General features: G+C 42.0%; 1 protein-coding gene across 1 annotated transcript; it reads left to right on the top strand.

Moving 5' to 3' along the window:
* On the top strand, positions 1–19,637 carry LOC120297282 (vomeronasal type-2 receptor 26-like). Its single transcript, XM_039319726.1, has 5 exons — positions 1–61; positions 321–373; positions 1,038–1,079; positions 1,324–2,007; positions 19,608–19,637. Exons 1-5 carry the CDS (start codon positions 1–3, stop codon positions 19,635–19,637), a joined length of 870 nt encoding a protein of 289 aa, XP_039175660.1.
* The last annotated feature ends 3,087 nt before the right edge of the window (positions 19,638–22,724 follow it).

Here is a 22,724-nt window from a genome sequence, read left to right as displayed (position 1 = left end):
ATGAAGCCCAAAGACGACTTGGCTGATGTTCATGTCTACCTGTTCATGTCTTACATGGATAGTGTGTCCTGACATATTTTCTTTGGCATTTCTTCTTTTTCTGTTTAGTCTCTGCCTCAGTCAAAATGTGTAGAGAAATGCCTTCCTGGATTTGTCAAGCAGGCTCGAGAAAGAGAGCCATTTTGCTGCTACGACTGCATTCCTTGTCCAGAGGGGACCATCTCCACTCAGGAAGGTGGGTGACACCACAGGGAAACTTTGATCACTATGCATGTTAAAGAGACATGTAAGTTTGATTGTTTAGTTTTTCATTTTCATAGTGTCCAATTTCTTCCATAATGGGAAGAATGAAACAAATATCTTGAAGGATGAGGTAGAAAGAAAGATGTTGTGGATTGCATGGGAAATCTTTTTCATTTCCCAGTTTGGATGTTTCCATCCATATTTATCTTTCTTAGAAATATCTGTATTCTTTGTAACTTGATGAATGATTTTCAATCAATGGGTTTTGTTTACCTAGAGTAGACCAACTTTACATTACAGGCTGATAGATACATCAATCAATCATTCATTTAATCAGTTAATCTTTAGTAAGATCATATATCCTTATAAGCTGTAGTATCTAATTGGGAGGAAAAATAGAGGGAGAAATGTTGGGTTAAAGGAACAATGAAAATCAAAAAGAGGAATCAAGATTCACCTGGAATTTACAAATAGTCCAGAATGCAAAGGCATGCACAGTGTTGAATTTCCATGTGTTCTTCCTTCTGCACCCCTTCTGTGCAGGCCCCACAGAATCCCAGTTTCTTTCCAGGTGCAATTAAATTCAACTTTCAAACCCTCCATTAGACAAAACCAGGGTATCTGCAGGGCTTCCTCTCCTTGAGGATATCTGCTTCTCCCACAAGAGCATATAATATTGGGCATGCAAATCATCTGTTCCCTTAAAGGATTCCCACTTTATGGATTATCAGAAGCCTGCCTTTTTTGGTGCAGTTCCTGCCTTATTGGACCCACTCCCCTTTGAAATTGAATAGGCCCCCATCCTCTTAAACCTCTGGAGAATCATTTGGGATAAGGTAAGCTCAGTGCAGAGAAGGGAAGTTGCAGAACCAGACAGATTTTCTTTTAAATGTATGTTGTTGTTGTTCTTTTAATAGTTGTATGTATTGGGGATTATTTTGGCTATTGTGGTGTAAGTATATTTCATTTACTGAGACGTTTCTGTCTTTCTGTATCACAACTTATCCACAGTTTTTATTGAAATTTGAAAGACTATAAAAATATTACTTTCTTTTCTCAGATACCACAAAATGTACCAAGTGCCCAGATGACCAATATCCAACTAAGAACCGAGTCCAGTGTATCCCCAAAAGAATAACCTTTCTTTCCTATGAAGAACATCTCAGCATCATCCTCATCTCCTTTGCTCTACTCTTGTTCCTAACCACAGGCTTTGTCTTAATCATATTCATTACATACCTTGAAACTCCTATTGTCAAAGCCAACAACCGGGACCTCTCCTTCATCCTCCTGGTCTCCCTTCTGCTTTGCTTCTTATCCTCCTTGTTCTTCATTGGCCGACCAAGGAAAGCCACCTGCCTTCTCCGACAAATAGTGTTCAGCATTGTCTTCTCAGTAGCCGTGTCTTCTGTGTTGGCCAAAACAATCACAGTAGTGCTGGCATTCCTAGCCTCAAAGCCAGGTAATAAAGTGAGAAGATGTTTGGGGAAGAGCTTGGCCAACTCCATCATCCTTTCTTGTTCTGCTGTCCAAGTTCTCATCTGTGCCATGTGGTTGGGAGTTTCTCCCCCATTTCCTGACTCTGATTTGCACTCCCAGCCTCAAGAGATTATCCTTCAATGCAACGAAGGCTCTGTCATCATGTTTTATGTTGTTCTTGGCTACATGGGCTTCCTTGCTGCAATTTGCTTCACTGTGGCTTTCCTGGCCAGGAACCTGCCTGGAGCTTTCAATGAAGCCAAGCTGATCACCTTCAGCATGCTGGTCTTCTGCAGTGTCTGGGTCTCCTTCCTCCCCACCTACCTGGGCACTAAAGGAAAATACATGGTGGCTGTGCAGGTCTTCTCCATCTTGGCCTCTGGTGCTGGACTATTGAGCTGCATCTTCTTCCCCAAGTGCTACATTATCATCCTGAGACCAGATCTAAACACTAAGGAACATCTAATGGCCAAAGCAGGGGAATGATTGTGAAATTGTTTCTTAGGCTGGTAACTTCTAATTATCCATTATTATTGGTTATATATTCTTCCTTTGGATTTCCTTGACAACTTATATTTATTAAAACTGAAGGAAATAAATATGTGAAGTTAATTATCAAGTAAAATAATAATAAATAAATAAATAAACAGATTTATTTATTCAGATATAAATTGAAGACAAAATGTATCCTGGTCTGGTTTGGGGAGTCAGTAGTTCAACCAAGCTAAGGCAGGTACAAGAAGGTCATGGGTCAACTCCCAGATTAAACAAATATGAACTTTACTAAAGCTGTTAAAAAAAATAAGGTCATAAAGAGAACACGTGGATAAAAAGAATTTTAAAAACCCCTAAATCCTAAGACAATTCTAGACAAAGCAAAATAACTCACTTTCCATATTTCCCAGCTTCATCCCTTCATTCAGGATTCCAAAGTCTCTCAAAAGATCCCCAAAGTCTTTCCACCTTGTTTTCTATTGGCTTTCTGGTAAGTTGACTCTTATGGAGCCATAAGAGTGGCTTGATCTTTAAAGGACCAGTTTCTCCTCCCTACCCCACTCCTTGCCTTCTCCCATATCCCTCACCTTCCCTTTCTTCTCTCTCTCCCTCTCTCCCTAAATCCTCCCATCTATATTTTCACCCCAATCATCTGCTAGCATCACATTTTTGCCCAGCAATCACTGCTGTCATGTGTCTTATTTTGTGTTCTGGCTAATGAAACATTCCAAAGAACTTCCAGGCATTTATTTTCCTAAAAGTCTTTTATTGTTACAAAATGTCGGCACAGGCACAACGGAGGGATGCTAGGATCTAAATTCTCTTCCTCTGAGCAGTTAAATTATCAGCATGTTTCCTCCCTAAATTATCCGTCATATCTCACATTATCCAATTAGTGTGAAGGTCAAATGTTTTCTTCCTCTTTCTTTCCCAGGTTTTACCCCCCAACCCCCCTTCTGCTCTGTATTAACCCCATAATTACCAGACCACTCTTCATATTGTCAAATGCAAGAATATACAATATTTGCAGTGTTGACATCTGATTAACGAAACACTTCAAAGAACTTTCAGGCATTTTTTTAACCTAAAAAGCCTTTATTAGTGTTGCAGAGATGTCAGCCCGGCATGGTGGAATGCTAAGATCTGAATTTCCCTTCCTTTGCACATAACATTCCAGGCATTTCCCCTCCCCTATTTTGGGGTCATGATTCACATCTTCCAATTAACTTGGAGGGCAAAGATTCACTTCCGTTTCTTTTCCCCAGGCTTTCCTTATAGTCTCCTCCCCTTTCGCTGTCACCTGATTTAACTCTAAAAATACCAGACAGTTCTGCATATATTGTCAAAGCAAGAATATTCAATATTAGCAGTGTTGACAACTGCCTTAGAACTGGAATCCAAAGTTTCCACATTTCATATGGTTAAAAGGAACATTGCCCCACAGAACGTATTTTAGAAGCAACTCATCTTGAAATTCTTTCCACACTTTGTGCATTTATAGGGTTTCTCTCCTGGGTTAATTTTGTTAGAACCCAGGGAACAGCTCAGCCTAAAGCTCTTTCCACACACCAGGTATTGGCGGTTTCTCCTTCATGTGGACCTTCTATGAGGAATAAGTTGTCTCTGATCAGTGAAGCTTTCTCATTATCCATTCATTAATGTGGGTTTTGTCCAGTGGTGGGATTCAAATATGTGAACAACCAATTCTCTGTGTGGATGCCATTTCCAGAAGTCCATTCTGGACCTGGGCAACAAAAAATTAGCTACCAGTTCTGCTGAACTAGTGCGAACTGGCTGAATCCCATCACTGGTTTTGTCCTATGTGGATTGCTTCCTCTGGCCATGGACACTCCAAATCAGTCAGTCACCCGAATCCACCTGCCTCTCAGGGGTCTTGTGGTAAGGAAAAATTGGAGGAGGAAACATCATCTAGATAATAGATGATGTAAGCATGAATATTCATAATTAATGAATATCCACCCATCTACTCTATCTTTAAGAATGTGTTATTGTCTTAAGTAAACACACATCAGTTGCATTGCCATAACAGTTTTTATAAAATATACTGAACTGAGAAGTGAGAACTTCAAGATCCCAATAGCACACCTTGTTTCTAGGTTTCTAATTGGCTAACACATTCCCATTCCTCCAACAACTTGTTTTTCTCATCCTTGGTCTGGGCAGAAATACTGGCCTACAATTAAAAAAATACAAATTTCAGGCAACAGATCCTTTTTCAGTTGAATCCACCACTCTGGGAACTAGTGAAGCCTCTCTGGTTCATTTGGTCACCTTATCAAAAATCTCAAGGCATTTTTAATTGATTTTGGAACTGATGAAAACCCCAGATGGAAAATCAACACAAAGAGATGTCTTGCATAAAACATCTGAAAGGACAGAAAACTTTATTCCAAATACAGCTCCAGCTATGACTAAAAGTGTCAAAAAGAGGGATCGTCCTCCTTTCTCCCTTCTCCTTAGTTTTTTTTTTAAAGAAGGGAGGGGAGACCATGGAATGGACCTCCAGCTTTCTTTCCTATCCAGTTTGGCATACACCTCTCACCCTTTCCCTATTATTGATGGCAAATAAAATTTCACTTCAGTTATAAGGAATTATAAAATCAGCTCCAATTTAAGATTAATGTATGGAGATCTCATTAAAAATGAGGGGTCACGTTATTCTCCAAAGCACCAGAGGGCAAGACAAGAAAGTGATCAAAGAGAGAAGCAACCTGGAATTAAGGAGAAACTTCCTGACAGTGAGGACAATTAACCTATGGAACAACTTGCCTCCAGAAATCATGGACGCTCCATCACTGGATATTTTAAAGAAGAGACTAGACCAGCGGTTCTCAACCTATGGGTCGCGACCCCATTTGGGGTCGAACGACCATTTTACGGGGGTCGCCAAACAATGCGATCCGCCATTTTCCCCCCTCAGGGGGCGGCAACACTAATAAAGGCTTTTTGGGTTAAAAAAATGCCTGAAAGTTTTTTGAAGTGTTTCGTTAATCAGATGTCAACACTGCAAATATTGTATATTCTTGCTTTTGACAATATGTAGAATTGTCTGGTAATTATTGGGTTAATACAGAGCAGAAGGGGGGTTGGGGGTTAAAGCCCAGGAAAGAAAGAGGAAGAAAACATTTGACCTTCACACTAATTGGATAATGTGAGATATGACGGATAATTTAGGGAGGGAACATGCTGATAATTTAACTGCTCAGAGGAAGAGAATTTAGATCCTAGCATCCCTCCGTTGTGCCTGTGCCGACATTTTGTAACAATAAAAGACTTTTAGGAAAATAAATGCCTGGAAGTTCTTTGGAATGTTTCATTAGCCAGAACACAACATAAGACACATGACAGCAGTGATTGCTGGGCAAAAATGTGATGCTAGCAGATGATTGGGGTGAAAATATAGATGGGAGGATTGAGGGAGAGAGAGAGCATGGGGGCGGCACATGGGGGCGCCGCCGCGCATGCGCGCTGCGCATGGGGTGGCGGCGCGCATGTGCATCACGTCCGTGTGACGGGGGTCGCCGTCACACAAACATTGAGAAACGCTGGACTAGACAGTCACTTGTCTGAGATGGTATAGGTTCTCATGCTTGAGCGGGGGGCTGGACTAGAAGACCTCCAAGGTCCCTTCCAGCTCTATTCTATTCTATTCTATTCTATTCTATTCTATTCTATTCTATTCTATTCTATTCTATTCTATTCTATTCTATTAGAAAACCCCAGACAGGCCCTACTCTTAATATTAGGCTGGTTCAAGGATACTGAGGGCTTCCATGGAGATAAAGCACAGACAGCATTAGAGTTAAGTGTCACCAACCTAGAGTGGCACCAAACTCCATAACTCTGGGTGACCTTCCCTAGCAGCCTCTGGAGGCAAGAGACCCCATTGAAGGACAGCACAAGTCACTTTCCTGGCTGTTGAACTATCTCCATCCAGCATGACTTTCTGGACATGTCCTAACAGGAAGGACTAAGACCATTATTGAATACTGCCCCAAGAGGTGTATGTGAGTTTTCTCTAATGTGCTTTTCTCCAGCTATCCCTCCTTACATGGAAGAAGTTCAGGGTCCCAAGAGCAGAAGCTCCTTCTCACTGCAATCATCACCATCCCTGTCTCTGAGACCTCTTCTCCTAGGTCTCCAGTGACTGCCTTTGATGTAAATATCAGACTGGAGCAACATGGAAGGGATCTTGCATCAGAAAAGGATAAATATCACAGGTTATGCTTTTTTTGGCTCAAGATATTGGACAGGTAGGATCTTGAATGTACTTTCTTTCTTTTGGTTTATCGCTGGAAAGCTACAGGATATTCCACCCTGTCAGAGTGCTTTGAATTTTTCTAATTCTTTTTTAGAAAGAGGAAGGAGATTGATTCCGCCCCATGAATTATGGACCTCCTGTTTCTGCTTCTGATGCTGCTGCTGTTCCAGCCACTCTCTGGGAAGCTGAGAATGAAATGCCCACTGAATTTGGACCACCAGGATGGAGAAAAGCCATGGAGCTATTATAGGCCAGGAGATCTTCTCATTGGTATAGTCATCTCTGCATCAAAAATAGCACCTGCAACGTTACCTTTCAACATGGCTCCTTCTAGTCAGATTCAGCTGTAAGTCATGTGATGGAGTTTCATTCCCTCCATTTGCAGTTCGAACACTCTTCTTTTTTTCCTTTTTTATTTCACTTACTCCTATATTGCAGGACCTAACTATTTTTTTGAATCCTTCCTTTTGATTTCCAGGGCTTCCCTCTTTTGTCTTGTTTTGTGCGAGAGGCTCCAATCCAAACACACAGCAATTAAAACCTGAAAAAAGTCCACATTATTTTCCTCTCCCTGTTCAATCCTAAATTCATGACTTTAATATTAAATTTTGTTGAAAGTGGTGATTGTTTAAATTTCCACTGCCCAGGTTATTTCCATATTTTTATACCCACTGATTGATATTCCATGCCTGATTTTTATAGGAATAGAGAATGACTTGTTTTTAGAATCACTTTTCTGGATCAATTATCAATTCCTTTTATGATTGTGCTACTTTAATGACTGAAATATTCTGCAACCTGTTTACTGGGCTGATGAAAATTAATACTGTTACTAATAGAACATTTCTAATTTTAATCCTTTTGGAGAACTATCTCCATCCTTTCTTCTCAACATTTACACTATTAAATGGTGATGGGTGACTATCATTTGGCTCTGATTTTGGATCAATATTAGATTAAGTCTCAGTTAGCTTGTGGGAAAAAGAGGATTAAAAGTAGAGAAAAGTTATTTAGTTTTCGCTGTTGATGTTAATATTAACATGAGCATGGTTTTACACTAGTTTACCTAATGAAAAGAAAAGAATACTACGCATGATTTTCAATATTGAAGTGGTTAATAAAAATCACCAGCTCCTGCACAATCGCACACTTGGCTACAACATCTATGACAACTATTTGAACACACTTGGCACTTCAGATGCCTTGCTTGACATGCTCTCTTCTGGAGAAGCCAATGTTCCCAACTACAGCTGTGGAAGGAAGGATAACCTTTTGGCTCTTTTTGATGGAGCTCTTGAAGACATTTCCATCCAGATGTCAACATTAGGAGGTCCCTACAAAGTCACCCAGGTATGTGTTTGCTTTTCCTCTATCTGGTAAATTGATGTGCGAGTGATCGATCAAAACCATTTTTTTCTCTATGGGATCCAATAACTCCTTTTCACTGTGGCCTTTGTAGGTTTCATGACTGGGGACTGAGGTAACAGTGGGGGGGAGGGAGGAGCAAGGTTCAAAACAGAAACATGACACCATGACACCATCCTGAATGCTTTGAGGACTCCATCCACACACTTATGAAGGCGAGGAGAGGCTCTGTGCTGAATCAATGAGTCTTCTGCACAATGAGTAGATGTAGCACCGATGGAAAGCTCACAATTGTGTCATGATATTAGCCAAAGCAGTAGTGTGTGTAGAAGCACGAGCAGTCTTTAAGCAGATTTGACAATTCTATTGTCCTGAACCATCTAACTATAAAAAATATCAGTCAGAGGAAATACTGGTTTGCTGCCTCTATAGCATTTGACACACTAAATAAAGAAATATTATGGAAGAAATTGATTGCCCTTAAAATGGAGCTCAGGATGTTGACCCTGCTCAAAGCCCTTTCTTCAAGCACCGACAGTGAGAACAATTAATCAGTGGAACTGCTTGCCTCATGAAGTTGTGGGTGCTTCATTATTTGAGGTTTTCAAAAAGAGACTGGAAATGCATTTTGTTGGGAATGGTATAGGATCACTTGTTATGGGCAGGGATGGACTAGAAGACCTTCATGGTCCCTTCCAAACCAATTACTTGATGTTCTTGTTTGAGAGTGTGTTTTGGGCTCATTGGAACCATGACAAATAAGACTAATTCTTAACATGTGGCAAGTAAAAGTTGCTGCTGATAGGAAATTTGGATTGCATTTGCTGTTAAGAGGACTTGGCTCCTATTCTTATAATAATTATCTGATTATGGATAAGTCAAAGATAAAAGTGATGATCTTTGGAAAATGAAATCATTGCCATATAGGGCGAATAGATGAGGAGGCAACAGAGCAAGTTCACACCTTTCCTTACCTGGGGGAACTTTCTCTGTGAGTGGATCTGGGCTCCCTCAACCTCAAAGGAGCTCATTGAGACCAAAGGCAGAAGTGAATGCACTGTTAAAAGAATGTTAAAAAAATCATAGCTATCCAGCTTCCTTAGCCTAAATTATGAATTTGAGATTTAATTTATACCCCTTCTAGAACAAATCCCATCACATCATCTGAGAAGTATCTTGAGGATGGATAAATGGACTTCAGCTGCTGCTGTGAGAGCTGAACTGAGAATTTATACAATTTATAAAATTAGGGCATGTATTTTTAATATAAAATTAATGCTAACTCTGTTAGAAAAAAACCAATTTCAATTAAAAAGTTCTTGAAGTGTATAACTGACTAATTATATTAGGAACTGTGGTCTCCCTGTCTTTTTACAAACACAAACAATCCAAGATTTTCAAACCAAGGAAAAATATAGCCATCCTCTGTAAGGTTGGCACATTGAAATGCAACAGCTGCTACAAACTTACTTTCCAAATTGACAAATATTGACTTAAATCTTCCAAATCCCTTACAATGAATATACTTGTATTTGTGAGCTCTAGAGATAGAAGACATAATACAACTATTATTATGAATGTCAATTGTATAAGAAAGAGGGAGATCAAAATCTTGGACTGCACTTTAGAGAAATAACCTATTGGGATCCTAATATTAAAAATAAACATATTTCCTCTGTGTTCAGAATTCAAAAGTTATATATAATAAAGCCTTTTTGGAAGGAAATTATAGTCCAATTGTGGTAAATTCTGGGGTCTCGGGTAAATTCTCATTCTTTATGCTTATTCTATTGCACTATTTTTTTAATTCTACATTTACATGTTATTTTGTTAATGTTCTGTCTTTTACATTCTGTATCTTGACATGGCCTAATGTCTAATCAACAAGAAACTGTTCTAATATGTGCATGGGAAAAATGTTGGATTCATTAAAAGCTAAAAATTGGGACTTGGTAGGACCCCAAATATAACACAGAATTCTTCATTGTTTTTTCAGATCAGTGATAACATTGCTTCAGAGGCTCTGAGTGATAAAAGTCAATTCCCTTTTTTCCATCCAATGTTCCCCAAAGAAGGGATCCAGTACCCAGGAATTGTCCAAGTTCTCCTCCATTTTGGATGGACCCTGATTGGTCTCTTTGCTCCAGAAACCGATAAGGGAGAGAATTTCATGAGAACTTTTATTCCAATTCTTCTCAGGAATAGAATTTGTGTCGTTATATCACAACGATTCTCAACTACTGGACATACAGCACCCCTCAGGGATGCCCTCTCTAAGTGGAGTCAAGTCAACGTCTTTGTTCACTTCATAGAATTTGCTTCCATTTCGGACAGAATTCTTCCTTTCCATTCAACATTTGAAGGTTTGCCAGGACCCATTGAAGGGAAAGTCTGGATCATGACAGTGCTTGGAGTATTTTCAATGAAAAAGAATAGGCATCTCAAGCACATCCATAGTATTTGGACCTTTCCTTTTCAGTGGAAAAAGAGTTGGAGAAAAGATGATGCCTATAAAGATCCTTTCTTTGTGGAGCATGAGTTTCAAGATGAGTATTTTCACTGTTCTGTTTCAAAACACACTTTTTCTGTCAAAGGCCAGAGAAGATGTACCCAGAAAGCACCAATGGAGACCCAAGAGAAAAAAAATACAATGCGGATCCTAAATCCAGGCATTACTTACAGTGTCATTAAGATTCTGGCCCATGCCTTAAGTGCTGCATCCCAACCCCAGAGGAGAAGGAAGAAAGGAGAAGAGAAGTTGGGGGCTCCAAGGCTGCAGCCATGGAAGGTAGGGGGTCCCAAAAAGGATCCATCAAACTAAATTCCTTTTCAGGGTCTTTTTTGCTCTCTGGGCTTCGTTGTTTAAGATCTTAATCTTCTGTACAACATCTCCTACTTATTGGAAGAGTGCTGCCTCCTCCCTTCAACAACCAAGACCTTTTAAATATTCGAAAAAAAAGTTCCCAGACTTTTTCTGATTTTAAGCTCCTGTAAACCAACATGGCTCTTCTGCTTGATGTCTCTCCTCAAAGATAAAAGTAGCTCCATTGAATTCTTGACTAAAGTTGCTGAAATTTCTGTGCAATGTCTTCTGCAAGTGAGATTCCTTCAAGAGAACCTTGTACTGTATGATTCCACAGGATCATAAATGACACTATCATCAAATAATATGTTTATTATCATATCATTAAAATATTACTACCATTTTATTATAATCAGTAACCATTCTACATATAGAATAACTACAAATGAAATCTTAATGCAGATTGTAGCTGCCATTCATTAATTCATGCAATCATGTATCAAGTACTAGATGCTAAAAAATAATTAGTTTCCTATTGAATTTTACTTATGCCCCTCTCTCTTTTTTTTTAGTTTTCTGGAAGCAGGAAATTTTTTAAAGGAGATCAAAATAACTTTGTCCAAGTGTTATTATATTTTTTGCATCACAAAATCATGATTTATCTACTTCCTTTATTAATGAAAATATGAAAGAAACCATGACCAAGGTCTAGTTATTTTTCATAACTCCCCAATTTTATCAGTAAGGCTGAAAATTATTTGAGTACAATTTTTGAGACAGTTTTCTCCATTTAATTATCTCATACCATCCAGTACTCAATTAACTAGATCCCCATTCATCACATCATGAAGCATTTTGTTAATTATTTGCTAAAAACCAATTATATTACCAGCATTCACACAGTCTCTTAAGAAGTGTAATGATATGTGGGAATGAATTTGAAGAACCAGAGAAAGAGAACCAGAGAAAAAACTCAGAAAAGGTCCTCCCCAATTTTTAGATGATGAAAAATTTGTACTTTCACACTTTCAAGATTCTGTTAATGTAGCCTTACAATAAAATAGAATCAGTTCATCTGGTCATTTTTCCTATCTCCTCTACATGAATGAAGATTAGCCTTGTAACTTTCTTCTTAACAAATCCTTGCTTTCTGGTAATCACACTATTGTTTGCAAGGAGTTTATGAATACTCTAGTTATTTGGGGTTTTTCTTCAATTGATTTGTGACTTTCCTAAAATGTTTCTGTCAATTATATATCCTCACTACGGTTTTTGACAATATACTATATGGTTGAGAAGTATTACTGAAACTTTGTTCTTGAGTTTTGAAGATACTGGCAATACTTGTTCTCCCAATTCCCAATCCTGGAAGGTTAAGCAACAGTACAAGAAAGATTCAAATGTAAAAAGACCATATGAAATTAAAAAAAAAAACTCAGATTTTTGCTTTTTAAATTCCTGGATGTTTCCATTCTAGTTCCATCCATTTCTAAAGAAGAGCGAGTTGTACAATCTTTCCCTGCTGGAAGTATACTTGGATCAGAATGGAGATGTAGCAGCAGATCTGAAGATTATTAGTAGGGTGGTTCTCCCCAAGGAGGATCCCATCAACAAGCGAATGGGGACTTTTGAAAGACAGAGACTTACAATCAACCAAGATGTTTTGTCACAGTTAAAGTTGCTCAACAAGGTGGGGAAAATATTGATGTCTTTTCTCTTTTTTCCAAAGCTGTTTCAAATGGGCTAAACCCAGTCAAAAAAGCAGGTAATCTTCACATAGAATTGAATGTGTGGAGTAAAACGTCTATAATTTTCTTAGGCAGATAAGCATGCTTCAGTTCTATTGACCAAGGCTTTCTTCTGATGCTGTTGTCATGTGTCTGATTAACGAAACACTTCAAAGAACTTTCAGACATTTTTTTAACCTAAAAAGCCTTTATTAGTGTTGCAGAGATGTCAGCACGGCATGGTGGAATGCTAAGATCTGAATTTCCCTTCCTTTGCACATAACATTCCAGGCATTTCCTCTCCCCTATTTTGGGGTCATGATTCACATCTTCCAATTAACTTGGAGGGCAAAGATTCACTTCTGTTTCTCCCCCCCCCCCCGCTTTCCTTATATTCTCCTCCCCTTTCGCTGTCACCTGATTTAACTCTAAAAATACCAGACAATTCTGCATATATTATCAAAGCAAGAATATTCAATATTAGCAGCGTTGACAGCTGTCATGCTGAATCCTGTTGTAAGCTGATCCAAAAGATATATGGGGTGATTATTATTTAGGACACAAATCATTGACATTTACTCCCTTTGGTAGTTTAGAATAACCAGTGCTTTTTTTGGAAAAAAAAAAAAAAGGGTGCCAGAGATCACACACGTCATACAACCCGCCTTGCCTACCCTACAAGGTTCTATCCAAAAAAGGTGCCGGAACTCCGTTCTGGGCGTTCTATGAGAAAAAAAGCCCTGAGTATAACCATAAAACTGGTGAGACAAAGCCTCCTATGTTGGAGATTTTGGTGTTAATAGCTTCAGGTTCACTAGTTTTTTGTCTTCAAATATCAAAGGTGAAGGCAATTCTGTTGACCAGTCCCTGAGTTCAGATTTGGACTGAATCCAATGAAGTGGAATCAAGAGTGGATGGAGGTCCTGTTGGTCCAATTGTTAAATAAGCTTCATCTTGCCTTGATTGCAGTCAGGGGTCTCCCAAAATTGCAGGCCCAAAGTCTGGGATGTCTTTAATCAGCTGAGAACATGCTTATAGCTGCCTCTCCCTAACCCCAGTGGGATAGTGGAGTTTAGGAAGGAGGTCCAAGGCTTTCAGTTCACATGAAATAACAATGACTGGTCTGATGTGAGCTCATTTATGGATTGATTGATTAAATTTATTTGCTGCCCATCTCACCATGATAATGGCTTGAAAACTGAAGTACTGAAGCATCACTTTGGTGCAAAAAAACCCTTAATATCAAAAGTTAAAAAAGGCACTTTTGAAGGAAATATTACTTAGATTTGGGCACTGGCTTGTAAGAATGCACTTCATCTGCAAATCCCTTGAATGCAACTGTTTATCTTTATTGTTAGCTGCCTTAGGACACATTGAGAGGCTACAAATCAAATTAATAATAAATATGGGTGTGTATTAATAATAAATATGGGTGTGCGTTTGTGGATATTTTAAAATAAAGCATGTATGAAAAATGGAGGAATGCATGTTAAATCTACTATGAGGAGGGACCCACTGGTTGCCACTTAATGCTTAAATCTTTTCTCAATTTCATCCCTCCAGACTTTTTTAAGTAGAAAGCTACTTTATTGTAATCTGATAAATCAGAAGAAAAAGGGAGGAACTGAATGAAGCATCTGCCTGCAATTTTATCTCCTGCAACCATTTGGAACTGGTCAGAGATTTCATATTTGCCTAGGTGAAGCCCAGAGATGACTTGGCTGATGTTCATGTCTACCTCCATTTTACATGAATGGTGAGTCCTGACATATTTTCTTTGGCATTTCTTCTTTTTCTGTTTAGTCTCTGCCTCAATCTAAATGTGTGGGAAAATGCCATCCTGGATTTGTCAAGCAGGCTCGAGAAGGAGAGCCATTTTGCTGCTATGACTGCATTCCTTGTCCAGAGGGGACCATCTCCACTCAGGAAGGTGGGTGACACCACAGGGAAACTTTAATCAATATGCACGTTAAAGAGACATGTAAGTTTGATTGTTTAGATCAATGGGTTTTGTTTACCTAAACCAACTTTACATTTACATTACAGGCTGATAGATGCATCGATCAATCGTTCATTTGATCAGTTAATCTTTAGTAAGATCATATATCCTTATAAGATGAAATATCTAATTGGGAGGAACAATAGAGGGAGAGATGTTGGATTAAAGGAACAATGAAACCCAAAGACAGGAGTCAGCATAAAGTCATCAAGTAGATATTTCCTTTCTACCTTTTCTGATCTTTCCATTTTTTTCTTGTTAAATAATATGAGATATAACACCAAAAAAAAAAAAAAAGGAATATAGTTGTGGTTCTAAAAGGAAAAAAACATGCAGTGTTGGGATTAAAATGAGCAGAAAAGAAGGGGGAAACAGAGAACTAATAAAATATCAATATTCTTTGATTCCAACGTTGAATTCATTCTCTTTAAAATTGTTGCCAAATCGAGAGTATATGGAAAGATATTGCTTATCTTCTCATTTTTACAGGGTAAAAAAACTTTACAGATAACACACTCAGTTCCTGTTGTTGAATTCATTTATGAATTAATCTTCGTTAAGATGTTTTTTTCAAATTTGTTTGTCAAGTTTATATGGCTATTTCACACAAAGTGACTCTTGGTGGGATACAATTAAAGCAATAATAAAAATTAAAACATTGAGGTATGAATGCTAAGAAAGCAAGAGAAAGTACATCAAGATGCTACCAACCATGCAACCAGCACACGGGGCCCTGTTACCAGGAGATCCCCAGGACCGTTGAAAGAATCACATTTCAAGGAATTTCTAGAAGTCCTAATAGTTAGGAGACTCTCTCAATTTCAGGATAGTCAATGGTTTTTGTTTTGTGAAGGGGCTGTACAACCTGTCCAGAAATAGTCAGTGTTGCAACCATTCTCAAGTGGTTCACCATGGACCCAACCATCTTAGACAACTTTTATCTTCTGTCCAGTATTTTTGGAGCAGTATATTGAGAGCATGGTTGGTGGGTCAATCATCAATAATTGAATTTCAATATTTTTGGGATAAACATATGTCCATCATCTGAATTTGTTTTGAAAAAAATGAAATAAAATATTAAATAAGAAAACAAAAAACTCAAAGGGCAGACTCTATGCAGCACTAGGTCTTTTTTTGCCATCAGTTTTCTGTTTCTATCTTTTTATCCCATACTCATAGGGTTGCTCTTGAAAACCAGCTGGAATTTATAAAATGGTCCAGAATGCAAAGGCATGCACAGTGTTGAGTTTCCATGTGTTCTTCCATAGGACAGGCTCTACAGAATCCCAGTTTCTTTCCAGGTGCAATTAAATTTACCTTTCAAACCCTCCATGAGACAGAACCAGGATATCTGCAGGGTTTCCTCTCCTTAAGGATAACTCCTTGTCCCACCAGAGCAGATTGGCATGCAAATATTCCCTAAAAGATTCCCACTTTATGGATCATTAGAAGCCTGCCTTTTCTGCTGCAGTTCCTGCCCTATTGGACTTACTCCCCCTTGAAATTGAATAGGCCCCCATCCTCTTAAACTTCTGGAGAATTGCTACTTCTGCCAACCATTTGGGATAAGGTAAGGTCAGTGCAGGATAAGAATCTGGTGGATTACCTCAGAGAAGGGAGTTTTCAGCACCATATAGCTCTTCTTTTAATTTTATGCTGTTGTTGTTCTTTTTATAGTTGTGTGTATTGGGGATTTTTTGTTGTTGTAGTGTAAGTATATTCCATTTACTGAGACTTTTCTGTCTCTCTGTATCACATCTTATCCAAACTTTTTCTTGAAATTTGAAAGACTATAAAAGAAATATTACTTTCTTTTCTCAGATACCACAAAATGCACCAAGTGCCCAGATGATCAATATCCAACTGAGAACCGAGTCCAGTGTATCCCCAAAAGAATAAACTTCCTGTCTTATGAAGAACATCTCAGCATCATCCTCATCTCCTTTGCTCTACTCTTGTTCCTAATCACAGGCTTTGTTTTAGTCATATTCATTAAATACCTTGAAACTCCTATTGTCAAAGCCAATAACCGGGACCTCTCCTTCATCCTCCTGGTCTCCCTTCTGCTTTGCTTCTTATCCTCCTTGTTTTTCATTGGCCGACCAAGGAAAGCCACCTGCCTTCTCCGACAAATGGTGTTCAGCATTGTCTTCTCAGTAGCCGTGTCTTCTGTGTTGGCCAAAACGATCACAGTAGTGCTGGCATTCCTAGCCTCAAAACCAGGCAATAAAGTGAAAAGATGGTTGGGGAAGAGCTTGGCCAACTCCATCATCCTTTCTTGTTCTGCTGCCCAAATTTTCATTTGTGCCATGTGGTTGGGAGTTTCTCCCCCATTTTCTGACTCTGATCTGCACTCCCAGCCTGAAGAGATTATCCTTCAATGTAATGAAGGCTCTGTTGCCATGTTTTATGTTGTTCTTGGCTACATGGGCTTCCTTGCTGCAATTTGCTTCACTGTGGCTTTCCTGGCCAGGAACCTGCCTGGAGCTTTCAATGAAGCCAAGCTGATCACCTTTAGCATGCTGGTCTTCTGCAGTGTCTGGGTTTCCTTCCTCCCCACCTACCTGAGCACTAAAGGCAAATATATGGTGGCCGTGCAGGTCTTCTCCATCTTGGCCTCTGGTGCTGGACTATTGAGCTGCATCTTCTTTCCCAAGTGCTACATTATCATCCTGAGACCAGATCTGAACACTAAGGAACATGTAATGACAAAAGTACGGGAATAATTGTGAAATTGTTTCTTAGGCTGGTAACATCTAGTTAGCCATTATTATTGGTTATAATTGGTTATAATTGGTTGTAATAATCACAACTGCTATATCTTCTTCTCTATCTTCAGGAACATTTTGAAATCTTAAATAGTGTTCCGCTTTCTCCATTTCTAAAACTGGCACTGTTTTTTCTAAATTTTGATTTGCTTGTTCTAATTTTTCAATTTCTTACATTAGTACTTCCATTTTAATTAATATCATCTGATTTATTTTCTATTTTCTAAATTCTTTGTTCATTTTTAACAATCATTTGCTGATGGGCTTTAAATTGTGTCTTTATATCCAACATTTGTTTGTTTAATTTATCAAAATTACTTTTTGTCTCTTCATGGTTTCTCTGTATTGATTCTTAAATTAATTTTAATGTGGTTTGCATCTCAGTTTGAGCAGTGCTTATTTTCTCATGCTGCAACATTGTTTCAATAGATCACTGGCTTGTTGGGCTAGAAATGTTCTGACAAAAGGTGCAGAGGAAGTTTTTTTTCATAAGTCTAGTGAGATTTGATGCACTCATTTTTCAAGCCAACTATCTTAGGCTAAAATCCAAACCGTGAAAAGAGCCAATTACTTTAGGCTAGATCCAAATTCTCAAGGAGAAAAAACAAGAGAAAAAAAGAGAAAAAAAGAAGAAAAAGCCAACTGTCTTAGGCTAAAATCCAACGATAAAATTGAGCCAACTACTTTAGGCTAAATCCAAATCCTCCAGTCAAATCACAAATATAAAACGCCTGCTGTCTCCAAATAATTCCTGTTTTAGTTATATCTAGAGTCAACAGATGTAGTTGTAGAGAGTTTTTCCTCATGCATAGTCATATAAAGGCACTTTGTTTACACCAGGTGTTGTTTCAAGGTAAAACACTTTTCAAATTCTTTTATCATTTGGTATTGCTGTAGTATCTGCTTTTACCACTAGATGTCCTCATACACTGTATTGTCTATATCCGTTTTTAAAAGATTGTTAAAAAATTTTCTTTTAAAGTTCTTTGGAATTTATTTACGCTAGAAATTTAATCTAAAAGTATTTTCCACGTCCTGTAGGTTAAGCAGTTTTTCTTTAAGTCAATCAAAATTCCATTTTTAAGTATTCTTTTACATTCCTTAAATTCCTTCCCCCTCTTGTAATTGCTCGCCACTTTTACCTCTCTTCTCCAGTCCTTCTGGGGTCTTTACTTCGTAGATTTTTCCCAATCAGGGGATCAGTATTTCTGAGTCCTTAAGGAAAAGGAATAAAAAAGAGGCTCGCCCAGTTTCAGCACGCTGTTGACAATCAGCTGTTTGTTGGAGCACAGCAGCTCCTCGCTTTTTTTTCCGGCTGACGATGACTTGGGCTGCCTGTGCTTCCCAGGCAGCCTTTCTTCCGTCCTTCAGAAAGCTTTCTTCAGTCCGTCTGGACCAACCGCCATCTGGTGCAGACTCCCGAAGCTTCCCTCCTTCTTCATTGCCCCTCTAGGGCAACTTTCTGACCCCTTGGGGGTCACCAGACCAAACAAGATTGGGCTAAGAAGCTGGACCCCCCCCGTTTCTTCCACCCATCTCATTATGGTGTCAGACCGGAAGTTGGGAAGGAGCTTCCTGAGGGACCTCCTCCATCTTCCCAGGGTGGTAAAAGGCAAGCAGAAGTTCAACTGGTCTAGCAACCTACCTAGCTCTCCGCAGTGAACCTTGCAGGAAAGGACAGGAAGTATGGGGACAAGGGAAGGGACCCCCAGGAACTCTCTGGGCTGGAGGAAAGCTTATATCCATACTTCTCTCTCCCTCCTCCTTTGGGAGAGATATGGGGAGGGGTCACAATAAGGGTATCCACACCAATACTCCTGAGGTCTCTCAGTCCTTCAACACCCACCTTTCCTGAGTACCCCAAACTGTTCTATTCCCCCATTTTCAGCCCTACTTGCTCCCTTTTGGCAATTTTTGAGGCCTCTTTCCACCCAGCTTCTCCCCGACTGTGGGGCTGCTGCCTCCCTGCCTCTGGGGATGCCCGGGCGGTGGGGCTGACCTTCCCCTCCCCTCCCCCATGAGGCCCTCCCTCCGGATTAGCCCCTCCCTCTGCTGCTCCTGGGTGAGTTGCCCCTCCCAAATAGGCCCTCTGCAGCCCCCCAAGACCATCTCAAAGGGAGGGGCTCCACCCCCCCCCCCACTAAACGGAGAATTTGGAGGAGCAACTCAGGTGTTGATTGAGCATTTGGGGATTCTGGGTGGGGGTTCCCCTTTCCCAAAGTCTCTCTTGGGGGCTCCCAGCCCCTTCCCACTCCTTCCCCCAAGAAGGAATCCAAGCTCAACTCTTCCCTCACCTTAAAAAAAGAACTTCAGAAGATTCAGAAGAAAAACTGAAGTTGCAAAAGCATCGTTTTCTTATACTTTTGGTGGCATTTCTGGATTCAGGTCTGAAAACGCCTCAGTTTTCCTGTTTCCGCTTTCATTTTCCGACTCCTTTCTCTTTCAGCACAAGAAACGTTTTGAACTCAGGCGCTAATTCGGGGTCTGCAAGGTCCCCCTCCCACCCAGCCACGGGGAGGGGGGCGAGAGAGAGCCCCGGCTGCCTCTTACAGCCACAACCAGGGAAGGGGGGGGCTCCCTCTTCGTCCTGCGGTGGGAAATGAGGCGAGGGAGGGAGCGGAGAACAGGCGGAGATCCAGGCTCCCGCCTATCTTGTCCTCCACCCCTTTCCCCACTACTGGAGTCCCAGCCCTTCTCTCCCCCTCTTCCCTCAGAAGCCCTGGCGGCCCCTCCCAGCCTCTCTCCTCCCTCGACGATCCCCCTCCTTACCGGGGGTCTCTTTCCCCCCTTCGCTTCCGGGGATCCGGGCCAACGCCCCCACCAGCAGCAGCATCAGGGGGAGCCCAGCGGAGCCTATGAATGCCGCCCCACAAGCGCCCCAAAGAGGGGGGAGGAAGACGGAGGTGCTCCCAGTCCCAGAGGCGGAATCGGGGGGAGTCTGGATGGGGGGGGGAGGAGGAAACGTTTTCCTCGAACTTTATAATTGGGAGTGTCCATAAGAGCGGAAGGACCAATGGGATTTCTCCCTTCTTGAGCGTCATCGGTCTCCGGGCAGAGTCTCCTTTGATGTCACCCGATGGAGGAGATTGTTTTGCGCAGAGAAAGAAGCGGAGAAAGTGGGGAGGGGAATCCCTTCAGTCTTGGGGGGGCGCAGCTCAAGAGGGTATTTCACGACAGCCCCGGAGGGGAGGGTGGACCTTCCCTTTGCCCTCCCCCCCGGATCCTGTTGGGGGGGCTACAGTGGATGAAAAAAGGGGAGGAGCAGCCCCACAGCCAGCGAGGATTTGGAGGGGGGTCTCTTAGGCAGCTGACGGGGGAGTCCTTGGGCGCCATCACAGACACACACACACGCACACACACACAAAAACACACACAATCATGCAGGGTCCTGGGAAGCTTCTGCCTTTTGGGCCCTTCCTGGCAAAGGGGCTGCTGGAGGGGAGATTTTGCCCCCAGCGCTGTGGGGTTTTCTGACCCACCGCAAATAGGTCGGTTTTGGTTCAAGAATCGCTCCTTCCTTCCTTCCTTCCTTCCTTCCTTCCTTCCTTCCTTCCTTCCTTCCTTCCTTCCTTCCTTCCTTCCTTCCTTCCTTCCTTCCTTCCGTCCTTCCTCTGATTTTCATATATCCTTTCCTTCCTTCCTCATTCCCATCTCCTTCCTTCCTTCCTTCCTTCCTTCCTTCCTTCCTTCCTTCCTTCCTTCCTTCCTTCCTTCCTTCCTTCCACTTTATTGAACTCCGTGGGAATTGAAGAGGTATAAACTATGACATAAAAAAGAAATAAAATAAAACTGCCCCCCCATAGATGAACTGGACCAGCCCCCGATTCCTGCCTAACCTCCAAACGGCGCTGTTTCTGCCTTTCCGCGGGCCCCTCCCCACCTCGGCCACAACCATCAAAGGGAGGGGTCTCTCTCCGTCCTCCTGGGGGGGGGATGTGGGGAGGGAGGGAGGCTCCCGCAGTCTCTCTTGCCCTCGACCCCTTTCCCAAAGTCACGTCTGGGGTCCCAGCCCCTTTCTTCCCTCCCCCTCCCCACCCCAGGAGAACTGAGAGTCCCTCTGAGCCCTCACCTCCTCCCGCCCAGCCCCTTTCTCTCCCCCTCCCCAAAGGAGCACTGGGGGTCCCTCCCAGCCCTTGCCCCCGCCCGCCCAGCCCCTTCTTCCCCCTTCGCTTCCAGGGATCTCGCCCAGCGTCCTCCCCCCAGCAGCAGCAGGGAGACCCCAGCAGAGCCCAGGGACGCCCCCAGCCCCAGAGGCGGAATCGGAGGGGGGGGGGATCGGGAGGGTGGGCGGGGGAGGCGTTTTCCTCGGACCAGAACTGGAAGTGCCCTGAAGAGGGGGCGGAACCAATGGGAATTCCCCCTTCTGCAACGTCATCGGTCTCCGGGCAGAGTCCTTTGTGACTTCACCCACCGGCAGACAAAGCGAGGACGATCCTGGGCTGCCAGGAGGGACCCCTCCCCTCCATCCCCAGGGAGGCCGCCCTGCTCTCCGCCCTCCCCGGCCCTGGCACCCTTTTTTTGGGGGGGGAGGCGGAGATGGACGGGGGGAGGGAGTTCCTCTGGAGGGCAGGAAGGCGAGGGGATCAGGACCCCAAGGAGGGGGGCGCTGGGTGCGAATGGGGCAGGAGCCTCTCTGGCTTCTGAGGGGCTCAAACGGGCTCCGATCCTGGAGAAAGAGGCCCGGATGAAGCCAGGAGAACCTCCAGCTCCAGCAGCTTCCCAGCCACGGAAGAGGCTCTCTGGGGGAAGCAGGAATAGGGGGTCTCCCAGGGGTCCCCTCCCTCTGGCAGGACCTGGAGAGATTGAGGAGGGGGGTCGTGCCCCTTCCCCTCCCTGGGATCTGCCACCCTCCTCCCGAACGGGTTCTGGCTTCGGATCTAAACTAGCCTGGTTCATCAATACGGGGGCAGGGGAGGCCTCAATCCGGGGAGGGGGAGGGGAGGAGGGAGGGTCCTCTTGCAGAGGTAAGAAAAAGGTGGAAGAGGAAGGGAGGGAGGGAGGGAGGGAGGGAGGAGGAACACCAGGTTTTTCTACAATTTAAATTTTATTCTTTTACAGTGAAGGGAAGGGATTCCGAGGGAGAGTAGTGGAGATGAAGCTGCTGTGAGTTCAAAGCCGGAAGAGATTTGGGCTTCTGGACTGACAGGCAGGCCCAGAGTCCCTGGGGTCAGTTTATAGGGAATGGACCGAAATGGAACGGAACAGACAGAATAGGGAATGGAATGAAATGGAACAGAACAGAACAAAATAAAATATGGAACGGAACAGAACAGAACAGAATAGAATAAAAAATGGAATAGAAAATGGAATGGAACAGAACAGAATAGAAGAGAAGAGAAAATGGAATGGAACGGAACGGAACAGACAGAATGGAATAGAAAATGGAATGGAACGGAACAGAACAGAACATGGAATGGAATGGTTTTGTGGTCTACCTTGTCAAAGGTCTTACTAAAGTCTAAGTCTACCACATCCACAGCATTTCGCTGGTCTGCTACCACTTTATTAAAAAATTCAAACGCTTTAGCCAACACATTGACTATTTTTAGGCTAAAATGCTCCT

Source organism: Crotalus tigris, unplaced genomic scaffold, assembly GCF_016545835.1.
Source record: "Crotalus tigris isolate CLP2741 ecotype Arizona unplaced genomic scaffold, ASM1654583v1 scf7180000023616.527904, whole genome shotgun sequence".
In the NCBI taxonomy this organism is placed as follows: Eukaryota; Metazoa; Chordata; class Lepidosauria; order Squamata; family Viperidae; genus Crotalus; species Crotalus tigris.
The sequence above is the reverse complement of the archived record's forward strand: the minus strand, read 5'-3'. Positions and strand labels throughout refer to the sequence as shown.